At 41.2% G+C, this 25,184-nt stretch overlaps 1 protein-coding gene across 3 annotated transcripts; it reads right to left on the reverse strand.

The window, feature by feature from the left end:
• Positions 1-11,209: 11,209 nt before the first annotated feature.
• Positions 11,210-24,540, reverse strand: ivd (isovaleryl-CoA dehydrogenase). 3 transcript variants are annotated; one of them, XR_001964934.2, is made up of 12 exons: positions 24,343-24,540; positions 23,166-23,255; positions 22,780-22,831; positions 20,354-20,523; positions 18,663-18,756; positions 18,130-18,260; positions 17,565-17,661; positions 15,792-15,885; positions 15,386-15,467; positions 14,279-14,435; positions 13,945-14,017; positions 11,210-12,322 (listed from the first exon to the last, which is right to left on the reverse strand). XR_001964934.2 is itself a non-coding variant. In XM_018727741.2 (12 exons), the coding sequence occupies exons 1-12, from the start codon at positions 24,463-24,465 to the stop codon at positions 12,189-12,191; spliced, it is 1,245 nt and encodes a 414-aa protein (XP_018583257.1). In that variant the 5' UTR covers positions 24,466-24,540; the 3' UTR covers positions 11,210-12,188. The 3 variants fall into 3 exon arrangements, 2 of the variants coding, with proteins under 2 accessions (XP_018583257.1, XP_018583259.1); XM_018727741.2 differs by having other exon boundaries at positions 14,279-14,383; XM_018727743.2 differs by lacking the exon at positions 14,279-14,435.
• Positions 24,541-25,184: the final 644 nt, after the last annotated feature.

A 25,184-nucleotide genomic window follows, 5' to 3' on the forward strand; every position in this document is an offset into this window, starting at 1 on the left:
AATCAATCAACTGTTCTTCACTTTACTAGCTGAGTACAATCACTTTTCATTACATTAAATTGCCTTGCTTGTTTATTTTGAACTGTATTCACATGTTCATTATTGAATGTTTTGTGTTGTCTACTGGATATTAAAGAAAACAGTTTCCAAAATGTACTGACTAGAAACATACTTATATAATGTCATAGGTGTTTGATTTTCATAAAGTGATTCACAAGTCTGCATCCAAACCTTTTCTTCTGTTAATGTAATGCCCTTTTGTATTGTTTTCTGAGATATATGTTATATTGGAAAAAAGCGTTTCATAAGTGAATAAATGTTAACATATGTGTTTTATATTTTCCTGAAATGAAGGAAGAGAGGGGGTGTGGTGGCGCACTGGGTTGGACCGCAGTCCTGCTCTCCGGTGGGTCTGGGGTTCGAGTCCTGCTTGGGGTGCCTTGCGACGGACTGGTGTCCCGTCCTGGGTGTGTCCCCTCCCCCTCCAGCCTTACGCCCTGTGTTACCGGGTTGGCTCCGGTTCCCCGTGACCCCGTATGGGACGAGCAGTTCTGAAAATGTGTGTGTGTGTGTGTGTGAAATGAAGGATTGCTAGTTATATAGGTGCCTTACAGTGTTCTGGTGATATTTGGGAAAATGGTTTGAGTTTTTAGATGGGCTGAGAACGCATTATTATTTTTCCCCAATTAAAATAATGGAAAAAACAGGCTTTCATGTTTCATGTTTCATGGTCTTCATAGTTTTTATGAATGGGTTCATTTTGTAAATCAAGGGATTGATGTATTCTGTCTGGTTCAGTTTGGTTTCTTTCTGTAATGAAGAGGTATAAAGGTACAGCAGAGAATGCTAATAAGTGAGGTATGCAACAAAAAACAAAGCCGAAAGACAAAAATAGCTGTGGGGTTCCTCAGCCACCTGACTACCCTCTCTTCACAACAGTACACAGCAAAATGCTGTTTGCTCATTTGATTTGGTGTAATAAGGTAGTCACATGGTCAGTAAAGGGGTCCACACACAATCAGTTTTTTACATTTACATTTGTTCATTTAGCAGACGCTTTTTTCCAAAGCAACATGCATCTCACAGAAAAATATGAGTACATTACATCAACAGAAAGAGAGACCTGGATGCAGAAACGTGATTCTAAAGCACAGTTAATTTATTACTTTCCACCATAAGAACCAATGTACCTCATACAAGCAGCTGCATAAAGGTTTATCCAAATAATTCCTAATCAGTAATCCTAATGTGTAATGATGGAGACAAGATATGATAATATAGGATATTGCACCTACTCGAACGATGAACCTCGGTGCAGCAAGTGGTTGGTAACAAACTAGGTTTGCTTGAGACTTTCATGTCTGCAGTTATGTCTCCTCTTAATGTAATGCATAAATTGTACTTTTGCTGAGATGTACGTCACTTTGAACAAAAGTGTCTGCTAAATGAATAAATGTAAATGTAAATGATATGTATGATGCTTTGACAACATACATTATTTAACGCATTGTCCACTGGCAGCTAATTCCTTATTCATAATTGTAAAAACTGTGCAAAACAATCTGTCATAAATAGACTATGCAGATACAAAATGCAATAGTTTGTGCTCTTAAAAGTTATGAATTTCAATATTGAATTTGTTACTATTATCCTTCATAATGATCTTTTTCATGGTTAAAATCAGAATTACAGTAGAGAAAGCTGGTAAAAGACATCTACCAATGTTCTCACAGCATTCTTTTTGAGGGAACAACAAACGAGCCCAGAAATATTCACTCCCACCCACAATTCCCACAGCTGTTACTCACCGGTGCTCACACCAGCAATCATCCTCCACACTCAGTACATTTTGTTATTTAAGCAAAGAATTATGCATTAATTAAAAGTGGGGTCCCCAAAAGATTTTTTTTCCCAGTTGTTCCCCCTGTGTATAATGATTCCATGGCCCATGAGCAAGTGTATGACCATTCTGACAGCCTATAAATCTACATGTGGAAGGATAGGAAGGTATTACTGCCTATAATAGCAGACTATTCTTGGTCAGAGGCAGCAGGTCTGACATCATATAGCCTGTAATTAGCAACTGGAAGTTTCCATATTTCACACTTTGTGTTGCCCTTCCTTTTATAGCTGTATAGTTTTCAGCAACCATCTTAATAATCTTGTTTCTGTAAAAAGGAGGTAGCTAAAGAGTGCTCCATCTCTCTGAAAATACATATATACACCATGCCAAATTTCAAGGTAGCCTATGAGAACACGCTCTCACTTAACAAGCCTATTATAACAGTTCAGAGGCCGAACACAACTCATGTACCCTAGGCAAGAAGAAGACACAAAATACTTTTGAGACAGGGTCTGTGGGATTAAATTATATCAAATTCAAATTTTATTTGTCACATGCTCAACCATACTTAGTATGACGTGCAGCAAAATGCTTTTCTGAATTTTCTGATTAACTGAACACTTACAATAATGGAGATAAGGCCAACTGTAAGATCCTGAAGCAGCTGAGCTTTTCATTAAAAAAGTGGCACTGGTCTTTTCATTTGAGTCTAGATTGAAAACAGCACAGCTTGGAGTGGAAAGGAGCAACAAATTTTGCCACATGGACTTCAGAAGTTCAGGGTCCGACGACAGCTACTGCTTTATGAAAGTATCTCTAGAGAAGGTGCTCTGCCATATTTATTGCTCTAGAGGCAAACAGTCAGGGTTGAGCTGAAAGGTGCAGAAGACCTGGACAGATAGTGAGCAACCCCAAGCCACACACCATAGCAAGTGTAATCTGTTGAAGCTTGCAGCAAACATACTTGTAATCCTTCTCAGGAGAGAGATCGGGTGGAATTTGAAGTGTACACCTCAGTATACACACTCTGCAGGACTTCATCACACTGAAGCTGTGTTCTTCCTTAGAGGTGGGACCCTTGCTAGTTATTTCCCAAAACTAGACAGAAGACAGAGGACTTATGAAGCACTCTCGCGACATGTAGCCTGCACATGAGTGGTGATGGTGTATGTGTTTATTTGGTGCATTGCTTACATTTGTTGTTCAACCATTATATAAAATGATGACAAGGCATAATGATTCCTACAACCTCAGGCAGCCATGCAGTACCAGAAACTTAAGTGAGCATGTTGAAAATTAGATTAATAAGGGGAAGGAGATTACATTTAGTAAAAAATGGGACACAGGAGGTGGGTGAGTATGTAATAAATAGGCCGTCGCTGCAAGGAACGATCTGGAAAAGCATATCATGCACATACTATGTACAGTGCCAACCTACCAGTAATTCAAAGCAAGGAGAGACCAGCCTAGATTTTTTCTCAAAGGTGGAGTCCATAATGTGTCTTAATGACATTTATAGGTTCACAGCACTATAACAGTGGTCATGTGCCAGTAGAGCCAACAGTCAAAAGTTTATTTTGCAGTTAAACACTGAGAATATGATATAGGAATTATAACTCACCCTCACTTTATCAAGTAGAAATCAAGAAGCCAAAGATGAGCAAAAGTTACATTAAAATATGCAAATGTGGTTATGTTGGTGGAAGGGATCCTGGAAGTGTTAAGAATATTATAAGGGATGTTTAAACACCCCTGTAGCACCAGTGATAAATATAGACATAACAGGATTTGCCGAATGACAGATTCTTATTTACATGGTCTGAATTTTGATTACTGTTGGACAAATATAACACTAGAGTATGGAAAACAATGTAATTATGCTGAGTTTCTCGATGGTAAGAAATGCAGTGCTATAGTCAAATTCAACATTAATCCAAAGATGGAAGGGCACACAGACACACACACAGTCTGAAACTGGTGGTCTCAAGCAGGGTTGCAGCAAGCTAGAGTCTAACCTGGCAACACAGGGTACAAGACTGGAGGGGGAGGGGACACACCCAGGACAGGATGCCAGTCCGTTGCAAGGCACCCTCAGCAGGACTCAAGCCCCAGACCCGCCAGAGAGCAGGACCCGGTGAAACCCACTGTGCCACCACAACCCCCCTCTCTAGGGCACACACAAGCATACCTAAATAGTTATGTTCCTTGTAACTTGGCAGAGACGTGAGTGTGCTCTCCCATCTTTACTTTAGTTTTCATATATAACTAACTAAAAACTATAACTATAGTTTTCATATATAACCAGGTCCTGAGCACCAAAGCCCTTAAGTGGGTTCATACCCCAAGTTCAGCTCATATTGTTTTTTCAAATTCAACTTAAACTATTTAATTGTATGACAAAACAGGTTTTAAATGTATCTTTAAGGTCTTTGTTTTGATGTACAGGCTTTGGCTTGGTCAGTATATTATGGCACAATTTGTTGAAGCCAACATGCAAAATGCAAAGGAATAAAAATAAGGTCTCACAGGACCTTTAACCTTTCTCAAAGCTGTTCTATAAGTTCAGCATTAGAACAAGCATTTGAACTAGACCCTTAAGGCACTGTGAGACTGGCAAAGGGGAGGTAAGGCCTCAAATGAATTTTGACAGCTTTTTTCATCTATGAATCAATGTTTCAGACACTTCTTACAGTACTTTTTTCCTATGTTTTAATGAAAATGAAATTTTTATGTTCAGCTAAAAGTCTTTCTGCTTTTTAGTCTAGCATCTCAGAAGGTTGGTGTCATACAGAAGGGGCTGGAGACTGGAGGTAAGGTAATGGACCCAGTTGCGGGTCGGCTTTATTACAGGACGGGTTCTCTAGGACAAATGAAAAGTGGTCAGGGACAGGCGAGGGTTGTTCAAGGCTCAGACGTCGTTACACGGGCGAAGCAGTCAGACGAACAGGAGAGGGTCAGAAGCCAGGAGATCGAAACATGAAGCATGAATAAGGCAAAGGGGTGCCGCTGATTCTGCATGATCCACACAAGGAAGCATTTGCAAGAATCCACAGCCTTGTGCGGTCACGGAGCTCCCTTTGTACTGGGCCGGGTTAACAAGCTGCAGGTGCGGTCGTTTGGCTTGATCACGGGGGCGTGACAGTTGGTCTGTTTCTGTCAGAAGTTACTTTGTTGTATCACCCCAAAAAGAATGTTTTAAAAAGGTCTACACTGTCCCTGTAAAATTTAATTGAAAAGAATATTTAATCTGTTTAACGATATTGTCATAGATTTTGAGTGCAAATACCACTCATAATACCAGATATCTAATTATTTTCTTCTTGCTGTGACTAAATGCATAGACTATTGTTAATGTTACTATAGACATAAAATGCAACCATTCACATTCTGTACTAATATCAAATTTTAAGATATACCCAGAGTACACAGTATCTGAACCTTAGTAATTTCTGAAAATGTGCCGGTAAAGGCAATAACAGGGCACCAAAAAAGCAATTCCAATGATTTCTTATAGGAAAATATAGAATCCTTTCCCAGAATGACAAATTCAATGAAAAATGAGGTAAAACATCCATCCAATTTCATTAAATGCTTATCCTGAGCAGGGTCACAGTGCTGGAGTCTATTCTGGAAGAATTTGGTGCAAGCCTTTGGTACACCCTGGATGGGATACCAGTCCGCTGCAGGGTGGCCACACACCCACGCAGTTACTCACCCATTTACACACCCACTTGCACTGCATGTCTCTGGACTGTGGGAGGAAACTGGAGCATCGCGAGGAAAACCCCACAGACATAGGGAGAACATGCAAACCCCACACACACAATGTTAATCAACCCCACATTCTGTCACACCACCGAAGCACTGATGCGATTGCATTACACACTGTGGGCACTATGCTGCGCGATATATAAAACATACAAGAATATTGTTACTGTATTAATTCTAGCCTAATCATATAGTGCAACTATAGGTACTATATTAATTACTGGAGCTATTGTTGGGGAATTCTATCAACACTTAACACCACTTGGCAAATAAAAGGAACCAAGTTTTATTTAGCAGATCACTGAAGAGTAAGTAGTTCAGCACTCAAACCAGCACTGGGGAGGCAGGGCTCCACGAACAAAAATAATACACTGCTTAAATACAATTACGGTGGGTTATCGGTGAATAAATTGTGTGGGCTGATAACACTACAGAGAGTTCACTAGAAGTCGCTTTGGAAAAAAGCGTCTGCTAAATAAATAAACGTACTGTAAATGTAAATGTATCATCTTCTCATTGGTCAGATCATATGTTTACATAACATGAGTTTAGTTACTAAAACAAAGCTAACAATTTGCAAAACATGGTGCTTACGATAAGGACATGGTGTGTTTCTGAGGATAAAAGGAAGAAAAAACATCAAAACGTGAACATTTTGTATGGGACAGGAGCACAGGGTAAAAGACAAGATGGAGCCAGAGCTCCAAAATTCCCTTCCAACCCCCATTGGGGCAATTAGAACCTCATCCCTGCACCCAGAACTTCCTTAGTTACATTAATGGGCCATAATCAAGGTCAGCAAGGAATGCCAACTCCCTGAAAGTGTTATTATACTCAGTTTGCTCAGCAACTTAGGATAGGGGAGGTAGAGGGAGATGGTAAGGTATCAAGAAGTATTATCAGGAAGAAAACTGCAAAATTTGGAAATACACGATTTCAAACAAAAGAACGTCAAACATACCACAATAATCATAACAACACACATAATAAGACCTTATATTATCCACGAACCCCAAGAACCCAACAGAGAGCTTAACCAGTTCAGCAGTCCGAACTCAGGTTTCTCAAAGTCATGGAACAGTGCACCAGTCTCTCTGATGTGATCGGCCATGGAATTGATGCATTTGGAGTTGTCAGGAATATAGGAGCAAGATTCGAGGCTGATGACAGCACATGTCCCACCCTGGGCAGCCAATAGGTGGTCCAGGGTGAGGCGATTCTGCAGGGCTGCAGTGCGCAACATGATCAACTCTGCACTGGCATCCTTCGGGGTTTCCGAGATGTTGTTGGTGAGCCGTTCTAGTATACTGGCAAGGTACCAGATCTGCTGACCTGCTTATCCTGTGCCATACATAGGGAACACAGTCATGCTGAACAACTGGATGCTGTTACTGATGATATCTGGCCTGGGCTTGGGGTCTGCCGTCTTATCTTGTCAGCCGAGAACTTGGTGGCATTGATGGGAGGATAATTGCCTAATATGGGGGACAACATTGGACAGATAACAGAAACCTGACCAGTTAGGAGGAAGCCATGGATATGCCTTTTTTTTCCCACATACTGAATATGTACCATTGGGGGCTTGTTCTACATATGAATAAGTATAACACCAAGGAAAAGTAGAACCATCAGTGGTGTTATATTAACGCTACCATTTCCTATCTGGTCTAGCATCAGAGTATGATCACACAGGGACATACTGAGGTGCCGGCGGTTAGTGTCAGTGTTCCTAGGCTGGTGCAGACATAATGGACTGGTTGCAGTGGTTGTAACCTGGAAATAAGTCAACTGTTTAGTGGTGTCCCTGAAGGAACAGGGAAATCCCAGTGTAGAATATAGTTGCATATCCAACAGCCTGAACCTATTAGTGGATTCAGTATATCCCCTACCTAGGGCCAAAAATGTATTAATACCATATAAGCCTTCTGCATGCAAATAATCAACATCACCCTTTACTCTTAACCTAAAGGACTGGGTCGACGGCAGCGTGACATGTTTTAGACATATGTGAGCTCGTGCACTCGAAGGATGTCGAGATTACACTGGATATCGGTGAACACAAAATCAGGGTCAGCATCAGAATAATAGTAATGAATTCCCATTTCCACCATTGGAGTCTGACAGGGATCCAGGGACTCCATGAGCCTTTTTGCAGTAGCTGGTGTGGATCCAAGCATTTCTGCCCAATCATTTTACAGCAGTTCTGGTCACTAGAAGGACTTGGTACAAACCATCCCATCGTGGCTACAGAGCATTCCTACGCTTGAACACCTTTACAAAGAAAACATCACCTGAAGAGATAGAGTGACACTACATCATCTGCAGTTGGTTGACCAGCTTGGACCTGAGCGTAAAACTGTGTTAGGGATTGGGTCAGCCCTAGGCAGTAGGCAAACAGGTCATCATCCATTTTGTGGATGTTCATTTCCTTCACAGTTTCGAAAGACATGAGTCCATACTGTCGGTTTGGAGTGTTCTTATGGCTAGTAATGTGAAAGGTAGTGCATCTGACCACTTAATTCTCATACTGGCACAAATCTTTGCTACTTTGTTCCATAGTGTGCTATTGTGTCTTTCAACAATTGCCGTAGAATAAGGGTGATAAGGGCAATGCAGTCTCCGGTTAAATCGGAGGACCTTACACATTTCTTGCATTACCCATTCAGTAAAGTTGGGACTGCTAGACAGTTGAGCTGGAATCCTGAACCTAGGGACATAGTTAGTCAGTAGTTACTTGGCCACTGTCGTCAGCTTTCTACAGGCATATGCTTCAGTCCATTTGGAACATGTCCACTACCATGAGGAGGTGTTTTAGTCTATTAGCAACCGGTATGTGAACAGAGTGCATCTCCAGATGCAAGAAAGGGCACCTGGGCATGGTCTGTACCATCTGTACAGTCTGCTCAGACCGGCAGACATTTTGCTTTTGGCAAATCACACATATGCTACATAAAGTTTTTACTGCAGCATGTATGACTAAGGCATACCATTGGGACAAAATGCTTCACTGATCCCCCCTTTGGATGCATGGAGCACTCCATGTGCCATGGATGCAAGACAAGGAACAAGGGAAGATAGGGCAACAACTTTGCCATTCAGAGCCATCCAAAGGCATGTTTGGGGATACGGAGAACAGCCAGTGCGATGCCACATGACCTTTTCGGAATCATCAACTCCACATCATACTCTGTGGGGGTGGCAGCTGAGGCGGACATCAGCTCGGGCTCCCAGGATGTCGTGTTAACACGCTGTAGAATAAAGTTAGGGGCGTGTGCTGCAGCAGATCACATAACATGAATTTAGTTATTAAAACAAAGCTAACAATTTGCGAAACATGGTGCTTACGATGAGGACAGGGTGTGTTTCTGAGGACAGAAGGAAGACAAAACCTCAAAACATGAACATCTTGTACTGAACAGGGGCACAGGGTAAAAGACTAGATGGAGCCAGAGCATCTGGCAGCGGGGGGGCAGAATGGCCACATGTACGTGACCTCAGTAGTCCACAACAGGTAGCATTTATTTTCTCACACTATATAAAGAACAAGCTCCTTGTAAAACTCATCCTAATGCCAAATTTCATGAGGTGCTCTAGTGTAACGTTGATGGGAAAGTACAGAAAAATATTATATACATTTACATTTATTCATTTGGCTGATGCTTTACAAGGTCAAGCAACTTACAATCATTTGTTTAATGGGGGGGGGATCTTTATCTGACAAAACAGAAAGCAGATTATACCCAAAAAAGCAACTAAGTTGCACAGTGGGGCCTCTACGGATCGGACTTGTTTTACTAGCACATCCCACAGATGCTCGATCGGGGAATTTGGAGACGAAGTCAACACCTTGAACTCTTTGTCATGTTCCTAAAACCATTGCTAAACAATTTTTGCAGTGTGTTAGGACCAGTGCCATCAGGGAATACCGTTGCCATGAAGTTTGTGAACCCTGTAGAATTTTCAGAATTTCTTCATTAATATTACCTAAAATGTAACCAAATCATATAAGTTATAAAAATAGAGAACCCATTACATTTACATTCATTCATTTAGCAGACACCTTTCCCCAAAGCGACATACATCTCAGAGAAAATACAATTTGTGCATTACATTAAGAGAAAGAAACACAGCTGCAGACATGTGATTCTTAAGTAAACCTAGTTTGTTACGTTCCACTTGATGCACCCATGTTCATTGCTCGAGTAGGTGCATAAAATGCTGGATAGATGAATGCTGATTAAAAAAAATAAATTATAGGAAGATTAATTTATTAATAAGGTACACAAATATTCACATACAATGCCAGAGTAGCAGCTGTGAAAAGGCTTATCTGGGGATGATCATGAAGTTATAGTGCATGAACATTTACACCATACATGAGCTGGAGAGATCTTAGGTGAAGTGAATCCAGAAAAGGTGAGTTTTCAGACCCTTCTTGAATGTACACAGAGTTTCTGCAGTTCTGAGTGAATTGAAACAAGTAACACACAAAAAGTTATACTTTTTCGTTATTTCTTGATCAAAAGTGATCCAACACGTAATGTCAGAAAAAGTACACTCATCAGTCAAAACATTAAAACCACCTGTTTAATACTGTGTAGGTCCCCCTCGTGCTGCCAAAACAGCTCTGACCCATTGAGGCATGTACTTCACACAAGACCTCTGAAGGTGTCCTGTGGTATCTAGCACCAAGACATTAGCAGAAGATCCTTTAAGTCCTGTAAGTTGCTAGCTGGGGTCTCCAAGAATTGGACTTGTTTTTCCAGCACATCCCACAGATCGGATTGAGATCTGGGGAATTTGCAGGCCAAGTCAACACCTTAATCTTAACTTTTGCAGTATAGCAGGGTGCATTAGCCTGCTGAAAGAGGCCACTGCCATCAGAAAATACCGTTGCCATGAAGGGGTGTACGTGGTCTGCAACAATCTTTAGGTAAGTGGTACTTATCAAAGTAACATCCACATGAATGCCAGGACCCAAGGCTTCCCAGCAGAACACCCACTAGATTTTCATACTGCCTCCACCAGCTTGCCTTCTTCCCACAGTGCATCCTGCTGCCATCTCATCCAGAGGTAAAATGACACACACATGGTAGTCCACATTGTCTAAAAGAAAACGAGATTCATCAGACCAGGCCACATTCTTCCATTGCTCCATGGTCTAGTACTGATGCTCACGTGCCCATTGTAGGCGCTTTTGGTGGTGGACAGAGGTCAGCATGGGCATTCTGACCGGTCTGTGGCTATGCAGCCGCATAGGCAGTAAGCTGCAATGCATTGTGTGTTCTGATACTTTTCCAAGGTTCCCAGCAATCTGTGCTACAGTTCATCTGTGGGATTGGACCAGATAGACTAATCTTCGCTCCCTCCCCACATCAGTGAGCCCTGGGCACCCATGACCCTGTTACCAGTTTACCGGTTGTCCTTCCTTGGACCACTTCTGGTAGATGCTAAGTGCTGCATACTGGGAACACCCCACAAGACCTGTTGTTTTGGAGATGCTCTGATCCAGTCATCTAGCAATCACAATTTGGCCCTTGTCAAAGTTGCTCACGTCCCTATGCTTGTCCATTTTTTTCTGCTTCCAACACATGAAATTCAAGATCTTACTGTTCACTTGCTGCCTAATATATCCCACCCCTTGAGAGGTGCCATTGTAACAAAATAATCAATCACTTCACCCGTCAGTGTTTTTAACGATGATTGGTACAGATTAGTACAGAAAGACGTTTTCTGTTTGAGAAAATTTTAATCTGAGAGTAAGTGCACACACTCAAATTAAGCTGAAAAAGTTAGGTTCCTAAAACTGATCAAATGACAGTATTTGTAACACAGATGTTTCACAGACAGAAAATAGTAAACTTTTTGATTTTTCTACCAACTCAATCACAAACATGAGTAGTCAGAGAACTCAAGTTCTTTTAAGGCAAGTGATTTCCCTTCAATTACAAAATGTCCTTGCAATATCATAAATAAAAAGGGACAACATTTCCTGCTGTATAAAAATGCCTTGTATGTACATACACATCAGCATTTGAGTGGAGGGAAGGAAAAAGGGGGGGGGGGAGAAAAAAAAAAAAAAAAGCATAAATCCTGTTTCTGTGAGTTATCTACAAGATGTGAAGAAGGGGTTTGGGTACACAGGACACAATACAAAAAAAAAAAAGTGATGAATTCAAGGGCTTCTGAAAAGAATGTAGAGACTCATAGGAGAAAGTTTAATAAACACAGCAAAATGAATGTGAGAGAACAGTATTACCTATTTGTAGGTTGTATTCACATGGATGAGCACATCCTTCAGTTTGGGAATTCCTACACCCTATTGTGTTTACTGTGGTGAAGGAGGAGGGTACCACATAAGGAGGACACCTGCTATTCTTGGGAAATTCCCCCCAAGTTTGATGGGACAGAGTCCACTTCCTGGCAAACATGAACTGTATGCTAAATGGCAATACTGCTACAGGTGGTCAATTCTGTGGTCTGACTTCACCGCAGTGAAACTTCAACTATGTTCAAGAAACTGTAGCATTGATGTCTTTTGTATTGCCCTACAGTCTGTACTTGGTCACAAACCAATTTACTTGAACATGGTGTTGAAAGCCCGACCGATGATAATCCTGCGCACCTCACTGGTGCCCGCCCCAATCTCGTATAACTTGGCATCCCGCAGGAAGCGTCCCATGGGGTAGTCGTTAATGTAGCCATTTCCCCCTGCAGACAGAGATGCATTAGCTGTCATGCAAATAAAAATCCTCACAGGCCTAGCTATGATATAATCTATTCACAGACCCATAGCAAAATTATGGTGACAGTTATAATTTTGGATTATTTATATCTATCCATCCTCCATTTCTTGCCCGCTTGTTCTTCTAGAGTCGTGGTGGCAACAGGGAGAGCAGAGGGGCCCAACCTCCCCTGTCCCCCTCAGCTTCCTTCATCTTAGCCCAGGGGATCCCCAGTCTATCCTCCAGCAGGTCCTGGGCCAACCTCAGGGCCTTGTCCCAGTTGGCCGTGCCTGGTATACCTCCAAACCCAGGCGTAGGTCCTGGTGACCCTATTCCGGGCAGGGTAAACATTCTCCTGTTTACTTTTTGGATCGTGTTAGCCTGGATCTTCACTCCAGACCTGTTCTCCTTGGGACACCCTACCGAGAGCATACTGCTCCCAACGATATAGCTCTGGGGATCACGCAAGCCCTTCCACCACACCAAGGCCCCGATCCAGGAAGGGTTATTTATGTTTATTGTGTCTTAACTACATTTTATCTGAGCATGCTTTAGGGAGTCCTCAATTTATGACAGGGCTCTGTCCAACAAACTCACAGTACGTAAGCTTCATCCTAAATGGTAAATCCCCTCATACTGTATAACACAAACCACAAGAAAAAAATAAACATGCATGAATGCTAAAATTCTATTAAAAAAGGATTAAGGCATCGGATAGAGATACGCAATATAAAACACCTTTTCACTGTTCCAGACATTATGCTGTAGCCACACACATGCTTACATTCTACAGTCCATTTGTGACAAATGAACAAAACTTCCTGTAACTATAAACTGGTTTATAAATGTAAGGATCAATAATGCTACAATAAGTTTTAAGAGTTTTATCTTGTGTGAACTCTGCTTCATTAAAGCTGAAATGTGATCTCCAGCCCTGAACAGGGAAATTTTTAAAAACATTAATTAAAAAATTTTACTAATCAAAAAATAAGCAGGCTGAACATTAAATACATGTAAAACTCGGGTAGCTTTTTAAAATGGAAGTTAAAATACACTATGTATAAGCTACAGTGAAATAAGATTAAGGAATTATCATTTTACATATGAAAATGACAGCTTCAAGTATTTTTGAAGGTATGTACAGGAGTTGCAACAACTTGCTAACAGGCCATGCTATAAAGCACAAGCCAACGGGATCGTAAAAATGAGTTTGCCAAGTAACAACGTAATAAAAGTCAGTCACAAATAAATGTTAACCTGTTATATGTGATTAAATATTTTATGTGCAACTACATTTTTGAGCTAAATGGAATCTGTGGTGCCGTCAAAAAAGTATGGATGTTGCTCTGTTGAGCAGTTTCCAGTATAGTCAAACAGCAGCAATTATGGAACATAGAGCATACACCACTACAGTTTTAATGGTTTCATATATGACGCTAAACATTTTGGTATTTGGTGAGAATTCCAAAATGTTTTAATGGTTTCATGTATGATGCTAAACTATAGTGGCTGTGTTCTTTAATAGGAACCTTGGCAGTGTTTATGGCTACTCAATATGTTGTAGGAGAAGGACATTTAATTTGTGGTAGACAGTTGTTTGGCTCTTACCCAGGCACTGAATACCATCGAGTGCAACTTGAGTGGCGTTCTCTGCACAGTAAAGAATGACTCCAGCACAGTCCTGCAAAAGCAATACAAATCAATAACATTCCATCTACTTGTTGCAAAGGTGTTACAGTAATTTTGAGAACAGGGCTAAATATATAAATTATACTTAAAGGAAGGACACTTCCTTCAGAGGTAATATCTTGAAACAAGCAAATTACAAGAAAATGCAATGAAAGGTGTAACAGGTGACAACATGACATATGCGCACTACAGAAAATTAGAAATGAGCAGCTGCAAACTAAGTTCAAGTATAGAACCATGGGGGTTGACTCACCATGGAACTGTTGTGACTCTTATCACAGGCACGAGCTACGTTGTACACATACTGCCGACATGAGCTCAACCGTGTGTACATGTCTGCCATCTTGCTTTGCATCAGCTGTGGAGGGGCACATTCCATGCGAGTATAAAACACAGCCAGCAAGAACCCCCTAATGAAAATGCATATATAGCATACACTGGTTGGCACATTTGTGGAGAGGGCCTCTACAATCACTGTCATCCTCTTCAAAAAATATCAAGGCTGCCATCACCGCATCAGACCAAGGAGGATGAGATTCCCTGCTTAGCGTCATCTCCATCCCTTTTCCCCCATTGTGTCATTTTCAACAATAGCTGCATTACAACTGCAAGCCTACAACCATTAGAAACAGAATCTCAGTTAACAATTATGAGACCTTTCAATAGCAATTTCCTACATTTCCTATGCTTGCAGTGTAATGTAAAAGGATTTTGTTGCTGCAACCCATTTCATCCATCCATCTTCCTCCGCTTATCCATGACTGGGTCGCGGGGGCAGTAGTCCGAGCAGAGCCCCCCCAGACTTCCCTCTCCCCCGCACACCTCCTCCAGCTCCTCTGGGGGAACCCCAAGGCGTTCCCAGGCCAGCTGGGAGACATAGTCTCTCCAACGTGTCCTGGGTCTGCCTCCTCCCAGTAGGACATGCCCGGAACACCTCCCCAGGGAGGCGTCCAGGAGGCATCCGGAACAGATGCCCGAGCCACCTCAACTGGCTCCTCTCGATGCGGAGGAGCAGTGGCTCTACTCCGAACTCCTCCCGGGTGACTGAGCTCCTTACCCTATCTCTAAAGGTGTGCCCAGCCACTCTGCGGAGGAAACTCATTTCTGCCACCTGTATCCACGATCTCATTCTCATTCATCCGCAACCCATTTCAGTCCATAATTAATCTTGCACTTAAGGAAATTAATCTTAAAAATACATTGTTTTTTTAAATGAGAAAATCATTGCTGTATTAATGTAAACACTGGTTTTAAACCGCAATAAACCCATACTGCTTTCAATAAAAATCAAAAGGGGAGGGGAGAAAAAAGAATAAATCACACCAACTTTAGCCAGTCTTTACTTTAAATTGTGCCCCACCTGGAAGTGTCCTATTTTCTGGCCAAAGGCCTCTCGGACGTGCATGTATGGGACAGCAAAGTCCAATACAGCCTGCATGATTCTGTGAAAATCAAGGGCAGCCTATTTATCATACACCCTGTAATTGAACAAGATCATTAATCACATAAAAGTACAACAAAGGTCTTACAAATGCACATCTTTAGTCATATTAACTCTTAAGGAAGGACTTCAAAATGTCCTTAAAAACCACAATGTACTACAACATAAAGTGCATATATTATAAAGTTAAAATAATCTTAGTTTTTGTCTGTTCACAAAACAGTGAGACAGCCTAATCAAAAGTATTAGTGACAAGTGTGAAAACTCAAGTAGAAAGAACTGAATGTTCTAGAGCAAACCAAACTCAACACAACTACGTATTTACCCTAGTGGCCCTGCTGACAGCACCAGCCTCTCCAAGTCCAGTCCACTCATCAAGACGTACACGCCTTTATTCAACGAGCCTAGAACGTTTTCCTCTTCAAAAGAGGGAGAGAAAAGCTTGCAAGTGAAAACAGGTCAAGGAATGAATTTTAAAAAAAATGCTATATTCAAACAACCCCGAAAAACAAAGGGCAGGAGGGGGAGGGGAGAGAGGGGGGGGGGGAAAGAAAGGAGAAAGAGAAAAAAAAAAAAGCTCAAACCATGGTAACCCCATTGCTTTTTCTCTTTTTTTGATTATATGACCTGAGATGGTGGCACAGCGAGTAGCACTGCTGTCTCACAGTGCCTGGGTGGTGTGAAAGCATGTCGGTTCGATCCCCGCTCAGTCTGTGTGGAGTTTGCATGTTCCCCCCGTGTCTATGTGGGTTTACTCCAGGTGCTCCGGTTTCTTCCCACAGTCCAAAGACATGCTGTTCAGGTCCCCCCCATAGTGTGGGAGTGACACAGTGTGTGTTTCACTGATGTATGGATGAGTGACCCATTGTAAGTAGTGTCTCTAGCAGTGTAAGTCACCTTGGTGAATAAGATGTGTGGGCTAGTAACACTACATAGCATCCACTGTAAGTCGCTTTGGCAAAAAGTATCTGCTAAGTAAATGACCTGTGGGAAATTTTTTGCCCTGGGTAGAGAGTTTCAAAGGAAGGGGGCCTGGAAAAGTTAAATCAAGGACCACAGGAAGACTGTTGCATTTCATCATCTGAAACATTTTTGAGGGATTTCAAGCCCATAGAAAAATACTGTTATGTTCAGCAAAGTCAAAGTCCAAAAACTGACCAACAGGTGAAGGGGGACCGGACTGGTGGACTGACTTAAAAGGTCAAATGTACCAATTGTGACACATATATGCTTTGAAGACAAAAGCAGTTGCAGGGGCATTCTAAGTCTGTGCTGAACAGACACTTGATAGACTGGAAGACGTGAATACGTATCACAAGTTTACACTGAGGTGACCTGTGCATTCCTGATGTCTCCAAAGAAAAACTGTTTGATTACAATGCTCCGACAACAAGCTTGTTAAGACTTCCTGCGAGGCCACGTGGTCTGACTAGCTGACTACCAGAATTCTGTCTCAAGGGGTGGTAACTTGATCAGAGGGAGGCAAGCCCATGAAAGCAAGGAGCATGAGCCCGTTCATTTGTACTGGTGAGCACTCGCAGACTGAACACGCCGTTATAGAACTCTACTGAAACATTAATAATGGATGGTGTAAGGTGTGTCATAGCTGTTGCCATGGAGATACATGCACTAGAGGTCTGCTTTGAATTTTTCAGTATTCAGCATAAACAGAGTTAGAAAATGTTCAAACAAAAAATGATGTTACTACAAACACGGCAAAACTGTACACATGTAGCTTCAATAAGCTCAGCAGTAGATGGTGACAATTTACAAAACCCGAAACGTTTATAAGGCTCTCCACAATAATTTTTTGATAGCAGGGAATTAGTCCGATGGTAAAATCTAAACTCAATGACCTGAAACACACATATACACACGTAGAAACGCTGGCATTTAAACAGAGGTGCGCTAAGTGAAAGTGGAGGTTCCAGCCTTCAATGACCCAGGCTGCTACAATTTACATTCTAGCTGAACTCTGAAGTACTTCATCTGGAGCAGAGGTGTAAAAATCAGGTAGTCACTAAAATCTCTTGATAACCTGTGTGACTCTGGCCCCTGAGCTCTGGCATCACTTTGCTATGAGCTACACCAAGAGTACCTGGAATCTTGCAGTCCTCAAAGATAAGCTCGCAGGTGTTGGAACCCCGCATACCAAGCTTGTCCAGTTTCTGTGCAGTGCTGAAACCAGGCATACCCTGAAGAAGGCAGCCAGACAGGAGAAAGAATGATAGGGAACTGCTGACAGCCTCATGTCCTGGCTGACAAGAATTAGTAACCCGTAATTCAGATAACATCCTGTTTGCTGGCATGCTTCATACACAAGCCATTGGTGGGCTGTCTCACTAAAACACTCTTTCATATATCATCTCTTTGTATCACTAATACTTCTGCAAATTATGTTACCTTAGTTTCATATATCTGTCCAAAAATGACAAGGTAGCCAAGTATTTAAATGTTCTTTGTTCTATATTAAAGCTAAAACTAATGTAAGAATCAGTCTAAATGTTTTACTAAGGTAAAAATGACACACCTCACTATGAAGTTTGTAAAGTAACTGTACCATTACAAAAACACTGTATAACATTATGACCAAAAAGTACAGGTAAAATGGCTAAGAATGAAAGAATTCAGGTCAGGCATTTACTTTCAGTCTGAACACCCACCTTCTCCACAATGAAGGCAGTTATGCCACGAGCCGCTGCCTCAGGCTCCGTTTTGCCGTACACTATGAGCACATCTGCATCTGGCCCATTAGTAATCCAGAACTTGTTGCCATTGAGCACATAATGGTTCCCTGAAAAACACAAAAGGTAAGGCCTCAAGTCATCACAGTAACATCTGGATGGTTTATTTTGTTAAAATCACATGTGTGGAAACAATGTTTCTCTTTCTCCTCAACTCAGTCTGAACCTAATGCAAAAGCAGACAGTTACCAAATCACCTACCTTTCAGAATTCTGTTTTTTTCTTTAAAAAAAAAAAAAAAGAGCAAAAATTTCAAACAGCAGAAATTAAGAATTTGTGAATTACTGCATAATTAAAGTAATGGTACTTCTAAAAAAAAAATGCACAGAATATTCCTCTGATCATACAAAGCAATCGAATTTTAAGCATTTCTCCTGCTATAGGTATAGCAGCTCATGAGTCGTACATGGGAAACAACAATGTTGCACGCTATGGAGACCAAAGAAACTCACCTTCCTTCCTGGCCCTCAGCTTCATTGACACCACATCAGAGCCGGCATTGGGCTCACTCATAGCGAGGGCCCCCACATGCTCTCCTGACACTAGCTTTGAGGGACAAATACATGCGGAATTACTCCAAGAAAAGCTCACACAACAGGTCTCACCTACTCGATCGATGAACCTCAGTGCAGCAAGTGGTAGGTAACGAACTAGGTTTGCTTGAGACTTTCATGTCTGCTGCTATGTCTCCTTCTCTTAATGTAATGCATAAATTGTACTTTTGCTGAGATGTACGTCACTTTGAACAAAAGCGTCTGCTAAATGAATAAATGTAAACAGGTCACCCAAAAGAAAAAGGAAAAAAAAAAAAAACCCATTTATAGTAACAACCATCCCTCAAGAGAATTCCTGCTGTGAAGTTACCATTATCACTCACAGACAAAAGTAACTGGTTCTCAGAGGACAAGTGTTACCTAAAATTTATTGAAATCAAAAAATACTTGTCCATGATAGTGACAACATAATTAATACTGCATATTTTGTTATAACAAAAATTACTTCTAGCTGGTCCTTTAATACTATACTTTCATTTGTTTGGCATCAGTAACCTCTTGTCCAATACAGGGTTGCAATGGTCTTGATTTTTGCATTTCCAACATGGTTTAAACCCAAGTTGAAGACATAACTATTCCATTAATCCCTGTAATAAAAAGAGGAACGTAGTGTCTTCAAATCTTTAAAGGCTTTTATTATATTATTTATAGTGTATTTCAAGAAAGCTGCTGTTTTAACTAAAAACTTTCGTTTCAAAATGTGCAATTCTCGCTTTGAAGAAGTGATTCACAAGTGATCGTTCTGTTTTCCTCTTTCTGAAACAAGAGATCATTACTGAAACACCTTTTCTGCAGCTGCTGTGGTGCATCAAGCATATTTTATCTGGGTTTTAAAAACCCCTTTTACTCACTTTTAAACAGTTTACAGTGCCCTTTACAGTAGCTGATGCAAGTGCATGAACTAAACAGACTTGAAGGGAAGAAAAAAAAAAAAAAGATGTACCAAAAGAAAGTCTCATAGCTGTTTTTAAGGCTCATTGCTATTTTAATTGCAATGTTCTTAAACTAGCTTACAGGCAGCCTAAAAGCTGCATAGCAACTCCAATACCTATGGAATGACTTGTCTCTAAAAACCACTGGCTGAAATACACAATATGGATACCTGCCTTTTGTTCATTAATAATTGTCTTCATGAACATTTTGTACTGAACTCTTCTGGGGTGGAAAGTAGCAAGAAAGCCATGTTTTGTTTTGTACTGAGACTAAACTTCTGATGACTGGTGTTTTCATAACTATTTTTCCTGTTGAGTGAAATCACCACGAAACAGAGGTATAATTTTGTCCAATGGCATCTTCATTTGTTGCATTTAAAAGGCATAATTACTGTGTGTGTGTGTGTGTGTATATATATATATATATATATATATATATATATATATATATATATATATATATATATATATATACACACATATATATATATATATATACACACACATATATATATATATATATATACATATATATATATATATATATACACACACACACACACACACACACACACACACGCACACAATATGGTTGTAAATTTGTTATATATATGCCCATCTGTCTGTCTGTATGCAGGTCATTCTGGTTTCTTTCACCTTGGGTAGATACTTCTCCTTTTGGGCCTGGTTGCCATTGCGGACCAGCTGGTTGACGCAGAGATTAGAGTGTGCCCCATAACTGAGGCCCACAGCAGCAGACACCCGCGAAATCTCCTCCATGACAATCACATGATCCAAGTAGCCCAGTCCAGAGCCCCCAAACTCCACTGAAACAGAAGAAACCATTAGATATTTGTGCATGCAAATAAAAGAGTTGAACTTAGGCATGCAATCTACTGTCTAAGGAGACTGGGTCCATGTGTCAGAAGTGGCCTTAGTAGCGGGCTTTCTAGTTCAACTTTCACGATGATATTTCACAAGACATAATTACTGGCTGCTGGGGGCAGGTGGTAGCCATGTCTGTTCGTCCGAACTGCTCGCCCCATACGGGGCACGGGGAACCGGAGCCTAACCCGGCACACAGGGCATAAGGCCAGAGGGGGAGGGGACACACCCAGGACAGGACACCAGTCCGCCGCAAGGCACCCCAAGCAGGACTCGAACCCCAGACCCACCGAAGAGCAGGACCAGGACCAACCCACTGCACCACCACACCCCCTACTGGTAGCCATGTAGATGGGGAAAAATGTAAGCTTTGGATGTTGGCTTCCTCCACAACTGAAACTAAAGCTACTGTTGGAGCACTTGTAATTGAAAAGGAAAAGAACAAAAGGGGTAACAAAGCCCAGTTATGAGGCATTTTTAGAGTATAACTTAAGAACATACAAGACAGGTCACTTGTGTATTATACTAATTAACATGAGCAAAACTGAATGACTGTTCAGTTTAGAGCAGAAGAACAGATGGAACACTGACACTTGATATGAGAACACTGCCAGTGGCATCTATAAAGATCTCGGTACTCTGCACTACTATTAATGAAGAAATACATCTTGCTTACATGTCAAGATTGTCCCAAAGAATATCAATTCATTTCAAGAATACCTTTCTTCCATCATGCTAAATAAGTGTAAGCATTTCTAAAACCCAATACCAATTGCAGCTACTTTTTTTTTTAGATGTGGTGAGAAATTATTCCCAAATAATATATATATTTAAAAACAAAACTAGCTATTGAATGACAAGAAAGCCATGTCTGCTCAGCAGAGCACTTATACCCTAAAACAGGGTGGGTTAGTCAACTTTACTTTCCTTGGTTTAGCTTTAACAATAGAGGAACTGCCATTTTAATAGGAATACAAGATCACTGGAGCAACATTCATTGAACTGTTCAAAAGATCTTTATGAAAAAGCTTGATTTGTCCCCCTCTGACCCACACCAGAAATCTGTTTTATAAATACATGGCTAACTGAAGTGTCTAATTTTTTTTCCAACTACAATAGTTTGGATAGGTTGCACTACTGTACCAACTTGCTGTTCTAACACAGTGCAGTATGACCACCTGTGCTAAATATTGTAATGTTTTGCTGTTGAGTTGTATTAGATGTAACATGTCTCTACAGGTAATGGATGGATGAGTGACCCATTGTAAGAAGTGCATCTAGCAGTGTAAATCACCTTGGTGAATAAGGTGTGTGGGCTGATAACTATGTAGAGTTCACTGGAAGTCACTTTGGAGAAAAGCATCTGATAGATAAGTAAATGTCTCTATATTGTTGTGACCAAGTTTTTCTTTTCTTTTTTTTAAAAAAAAAAAAAAAAAAAATTTTAGTTAAAAAAAGCAAAAAAAAACTCAACAGCACTAGACTGTTGACAAGCAACAGGAACAGTGCTGCTTGAAAGTATGTGAACCCCTTGCGTTCCTTAGTTTACCACAAAACCATTATTTAATGAGAAGCAATGTTTCTCATACATAACAGTTCTGTAACTGTCAACTCCATGTTGCTTTAGAGGAAGTAATGAGTCTAGTAGAAACACAGAATTAGTGCAGGTGCAAAAAAAATAAGTGAACCCCAAGTTGCCTTGCTTAGACCAAGTAGGTAAGTAGAACCCACACACACACACACACACACACACACACACACACACACACACACACACACACACGTCTGAACCACTTGTCCCCATATGGGGCCACGGGAAGCCGGAGCCTAACCCGGAAACACAGGGCGTAAGGCTGGAGGGGGAGGGGACACACCCAGGACGGGACGCCAGTCCGTTGCAAGGCACCCCAAGCGGGACTCGAACCCCAGACCCACTGAAGAGCAGGACCTAGTCCGACCCACTGCGCCACTGCACCCGCCTACAACTCAGAACCAGCTGTGTAAATCTTAAACTTATAAAATAAATTAAGATTTTATAGAAGAATAATGACCACCCCTATAAGGTTCACACACTTTTAAGCACCACTAGACAGTGGATTTAAAACCCTAAAACAATGCACAACAACATTAACTATAAAAATAAAATGTGTGTTTAAGAAAAGAAACAAGGGGGGAATACAGCAAATGTTGATTGAAACCTGGAGCTGTGATTCCCAGGATTCCCAAGCTCCCCATCTTCTTCCAAAACTCCTGTTGAATACACATGACAATTAAGCTTTCATAATATTGTCCTGCTTTTAATTCAATTAACACAAGCTGAGGTTACAGCTCATTTTATTCCCATTAGTAAATTATACTTTACATCAAAAAAAATTTCTTACATTAATAATTTGTTATTGCAACCTCAATGATATCCAACTTCTGACTCAAAATGGGCAAGTTTTGTACCTAGTACCTGGTGTCTCACTCTGTGGCACTAACCATAATCATCACACAATGGTGTTTACAGCAGATTCTAACTGTAGGTCTATAACCAGAATCTACCATGACACGTGTGTCACAAAACCAGCAAGGGATTTTCTACCCGCATTCCTTTGAACTCATTGCTTTTGTCGATTTCACTTGCGTAAGGGGCCAGCTCCTCCCGGAAGAACCGCTGGACAGTGTGCCTGAGCTGAAGAGCAGAGGACAGAGGTGAAAGGAGGAAGAGTAACATCACACACACATACAGTACACACTGGCTGAAACCGCTTGTCCTGAGCGGAGTTGCGGCGAGCTGGTGCCTAACCTGGCAACACAGGGTGCAAGGCTGAAGAGGAGAGGACACACCCAGGATGGGATGCCAGTCAGCCACTCAGCAAGGCACCCCAAGCAGGACTCGAACCCCAGACCCACCAGATCACTTACTAATAAAATACCTTGTTATTGGGAAACATTGACCATATGATGGAATATCAGGCACCACAGCGGTTAAGGACACAAATGTGTAAGGGCTATACTATAGTACACCGGGGCAAGGTAATGAACCTGAAATACTCCATTAAATGCTCAAGTAAATAAATGAAAACATTCTTTAGCTGCATTTAAAAAAGAGTGGTGGCTAATCAAAAAATAAATAAAACCCAGGATGAGACACATCCAGCATGGGCTGACAATTCCGAAGTACAGAAAGCACTTTATTCATCTGTCCAGAACTATAGACACATGTCATGAGTCAGAGAGAAGATGGAACTTTTTTGTTGTTTTTCGCTGTTCGCGACTGAGTCAATGACTGACTGACTAAACTGTTGTTCCTGTTCCGCAGGTTATGATCATCATCTCGGAGGATGACCTTCTGGATTTCGACATGGTCATGGTGGTGATCTGGGTCAAGTCCCCGAGTACAACCATAAATTATATCATCATGCTGCATGCACAACCGGCCTGTGTTTGTTGTTTGTAGCTCTGCGCTGATTCAACTGACAGCAGTGGGACCCATCTCGAGTCAAGGTCGTTACTTAACGCGAACAGTTAAGTAAAGGTAGCATTTATTAAACATTTGAATTCACGTCTGCACACTTATCATCTTATATATAATATTGTCTTGTCATGTACTTGCCGTCGGGTCTGCATGATGATAGACTATGTTAGAAACGAGATCATGGAGTTTACCGAGGCCCGACATGACATGAGGTCGCGTTTTAAATCGGACTGGCCCGACTGACAAATGATTTGCACATCCGATCATCCTCCACGTTTATTTCGGCAGATCATCTACGTACCTGGATCTGCTCGTCCGTCAGCCCATTCACCACGTCGTCCACCAGGAGAGAGGTGGCACAGCCGCGGCGGTACACAGTCGGCAGCGTGAAGGCATAGCGCAAGGTTCTCCGTACCGCCAGCATGTTGGAGCAAATATGGAACTCGACGTAAAAACGCGAGTCACTCGCACTACGGTGCGAGCGCCATATTGCGTAGGGAACCCGGGCTCTTAAAGGCGCCGTCACCACTGCTGGCGGATGCTGTGCAAACGCGGAAAACCACGGTGGATTTGCTCGAAAATAACATCAAAAAGAGATTTCGGACTTTCGGACCATGGAACTTTAAGGCGAATTACAGTTTCTGATCTTCCTTTAATTCTTACTCCTGCTACAATATTCTTCAGTATTGTCCCGAATTGATAAAATACCGTGTAAAATAAAAACCTTAAAACTGTCGTATTTAATTATTTTAAAAGCACATACACACACACACACATTTTCAGAACCGCGCTTGTCCCATACGCATTAATTAATTGGCTGTTCAATTTACATTACGCGTTATTGTCGAAGTTTGGTAATCCACAGTACGTTGATTTATTTACTGATTAGCTTCTGTAAAAATCTAATCTAAGATATCATAATATAGCTATAATAAATAAAAAAAAAAGAAACTTCTCGACGTTTGCTTAATATTTTCGATTACCTTCCAGCCACGTTATAACTAATTTAGAATGACTGGGAAAAAAACCTTCTCCAAACTCCTCAGTGTTGTTGAGACTGGTTATGCAAACACCTGCAATATTCTTTATCTTCTTATTGATCACTGGCACTCAAAAATGTCCCTCAATTTGTGTTAGTTTCTG

This window comes from Scleropages formosus, chromosome 15, assembly GCF_900964775.1.
Source record: "Scleropages formosus chromosome 15, fSclFor1.1, whole genome shotgun sequence".
NCBI lineage: Eukaryota > Metazoa > Chordata > Actinopteri > Osteoglossiformes > Osteoglossidae > Scleropages > Scleropages formosus.

Excerpts from the sequence above, each read along its gene's own strand:
- ivd (XM_018727741.2), bottom strand. The coding sequence starts at position 24,465 with ATGCTGGCGGTACGGAGAACCTTGCGCTATGCCTTCACGCTGCCGACT. Across the intron at positions 15,886-17,564 it reads TGAGGACTGCAAGATTCCAG|AGGAAAACGTTCTAGGCTCG; the intron begins GTACTCTTGGTG and ends CCTCTTTTGAAG. Across the intron at positions 12,323-13,944 it reads CGATGGTATTCAGTGCCTGG|GGGGAAATGGCTACATTAAC; the intron begins GTAAGAGCCAAA and ends CTCTGTCTGCAG.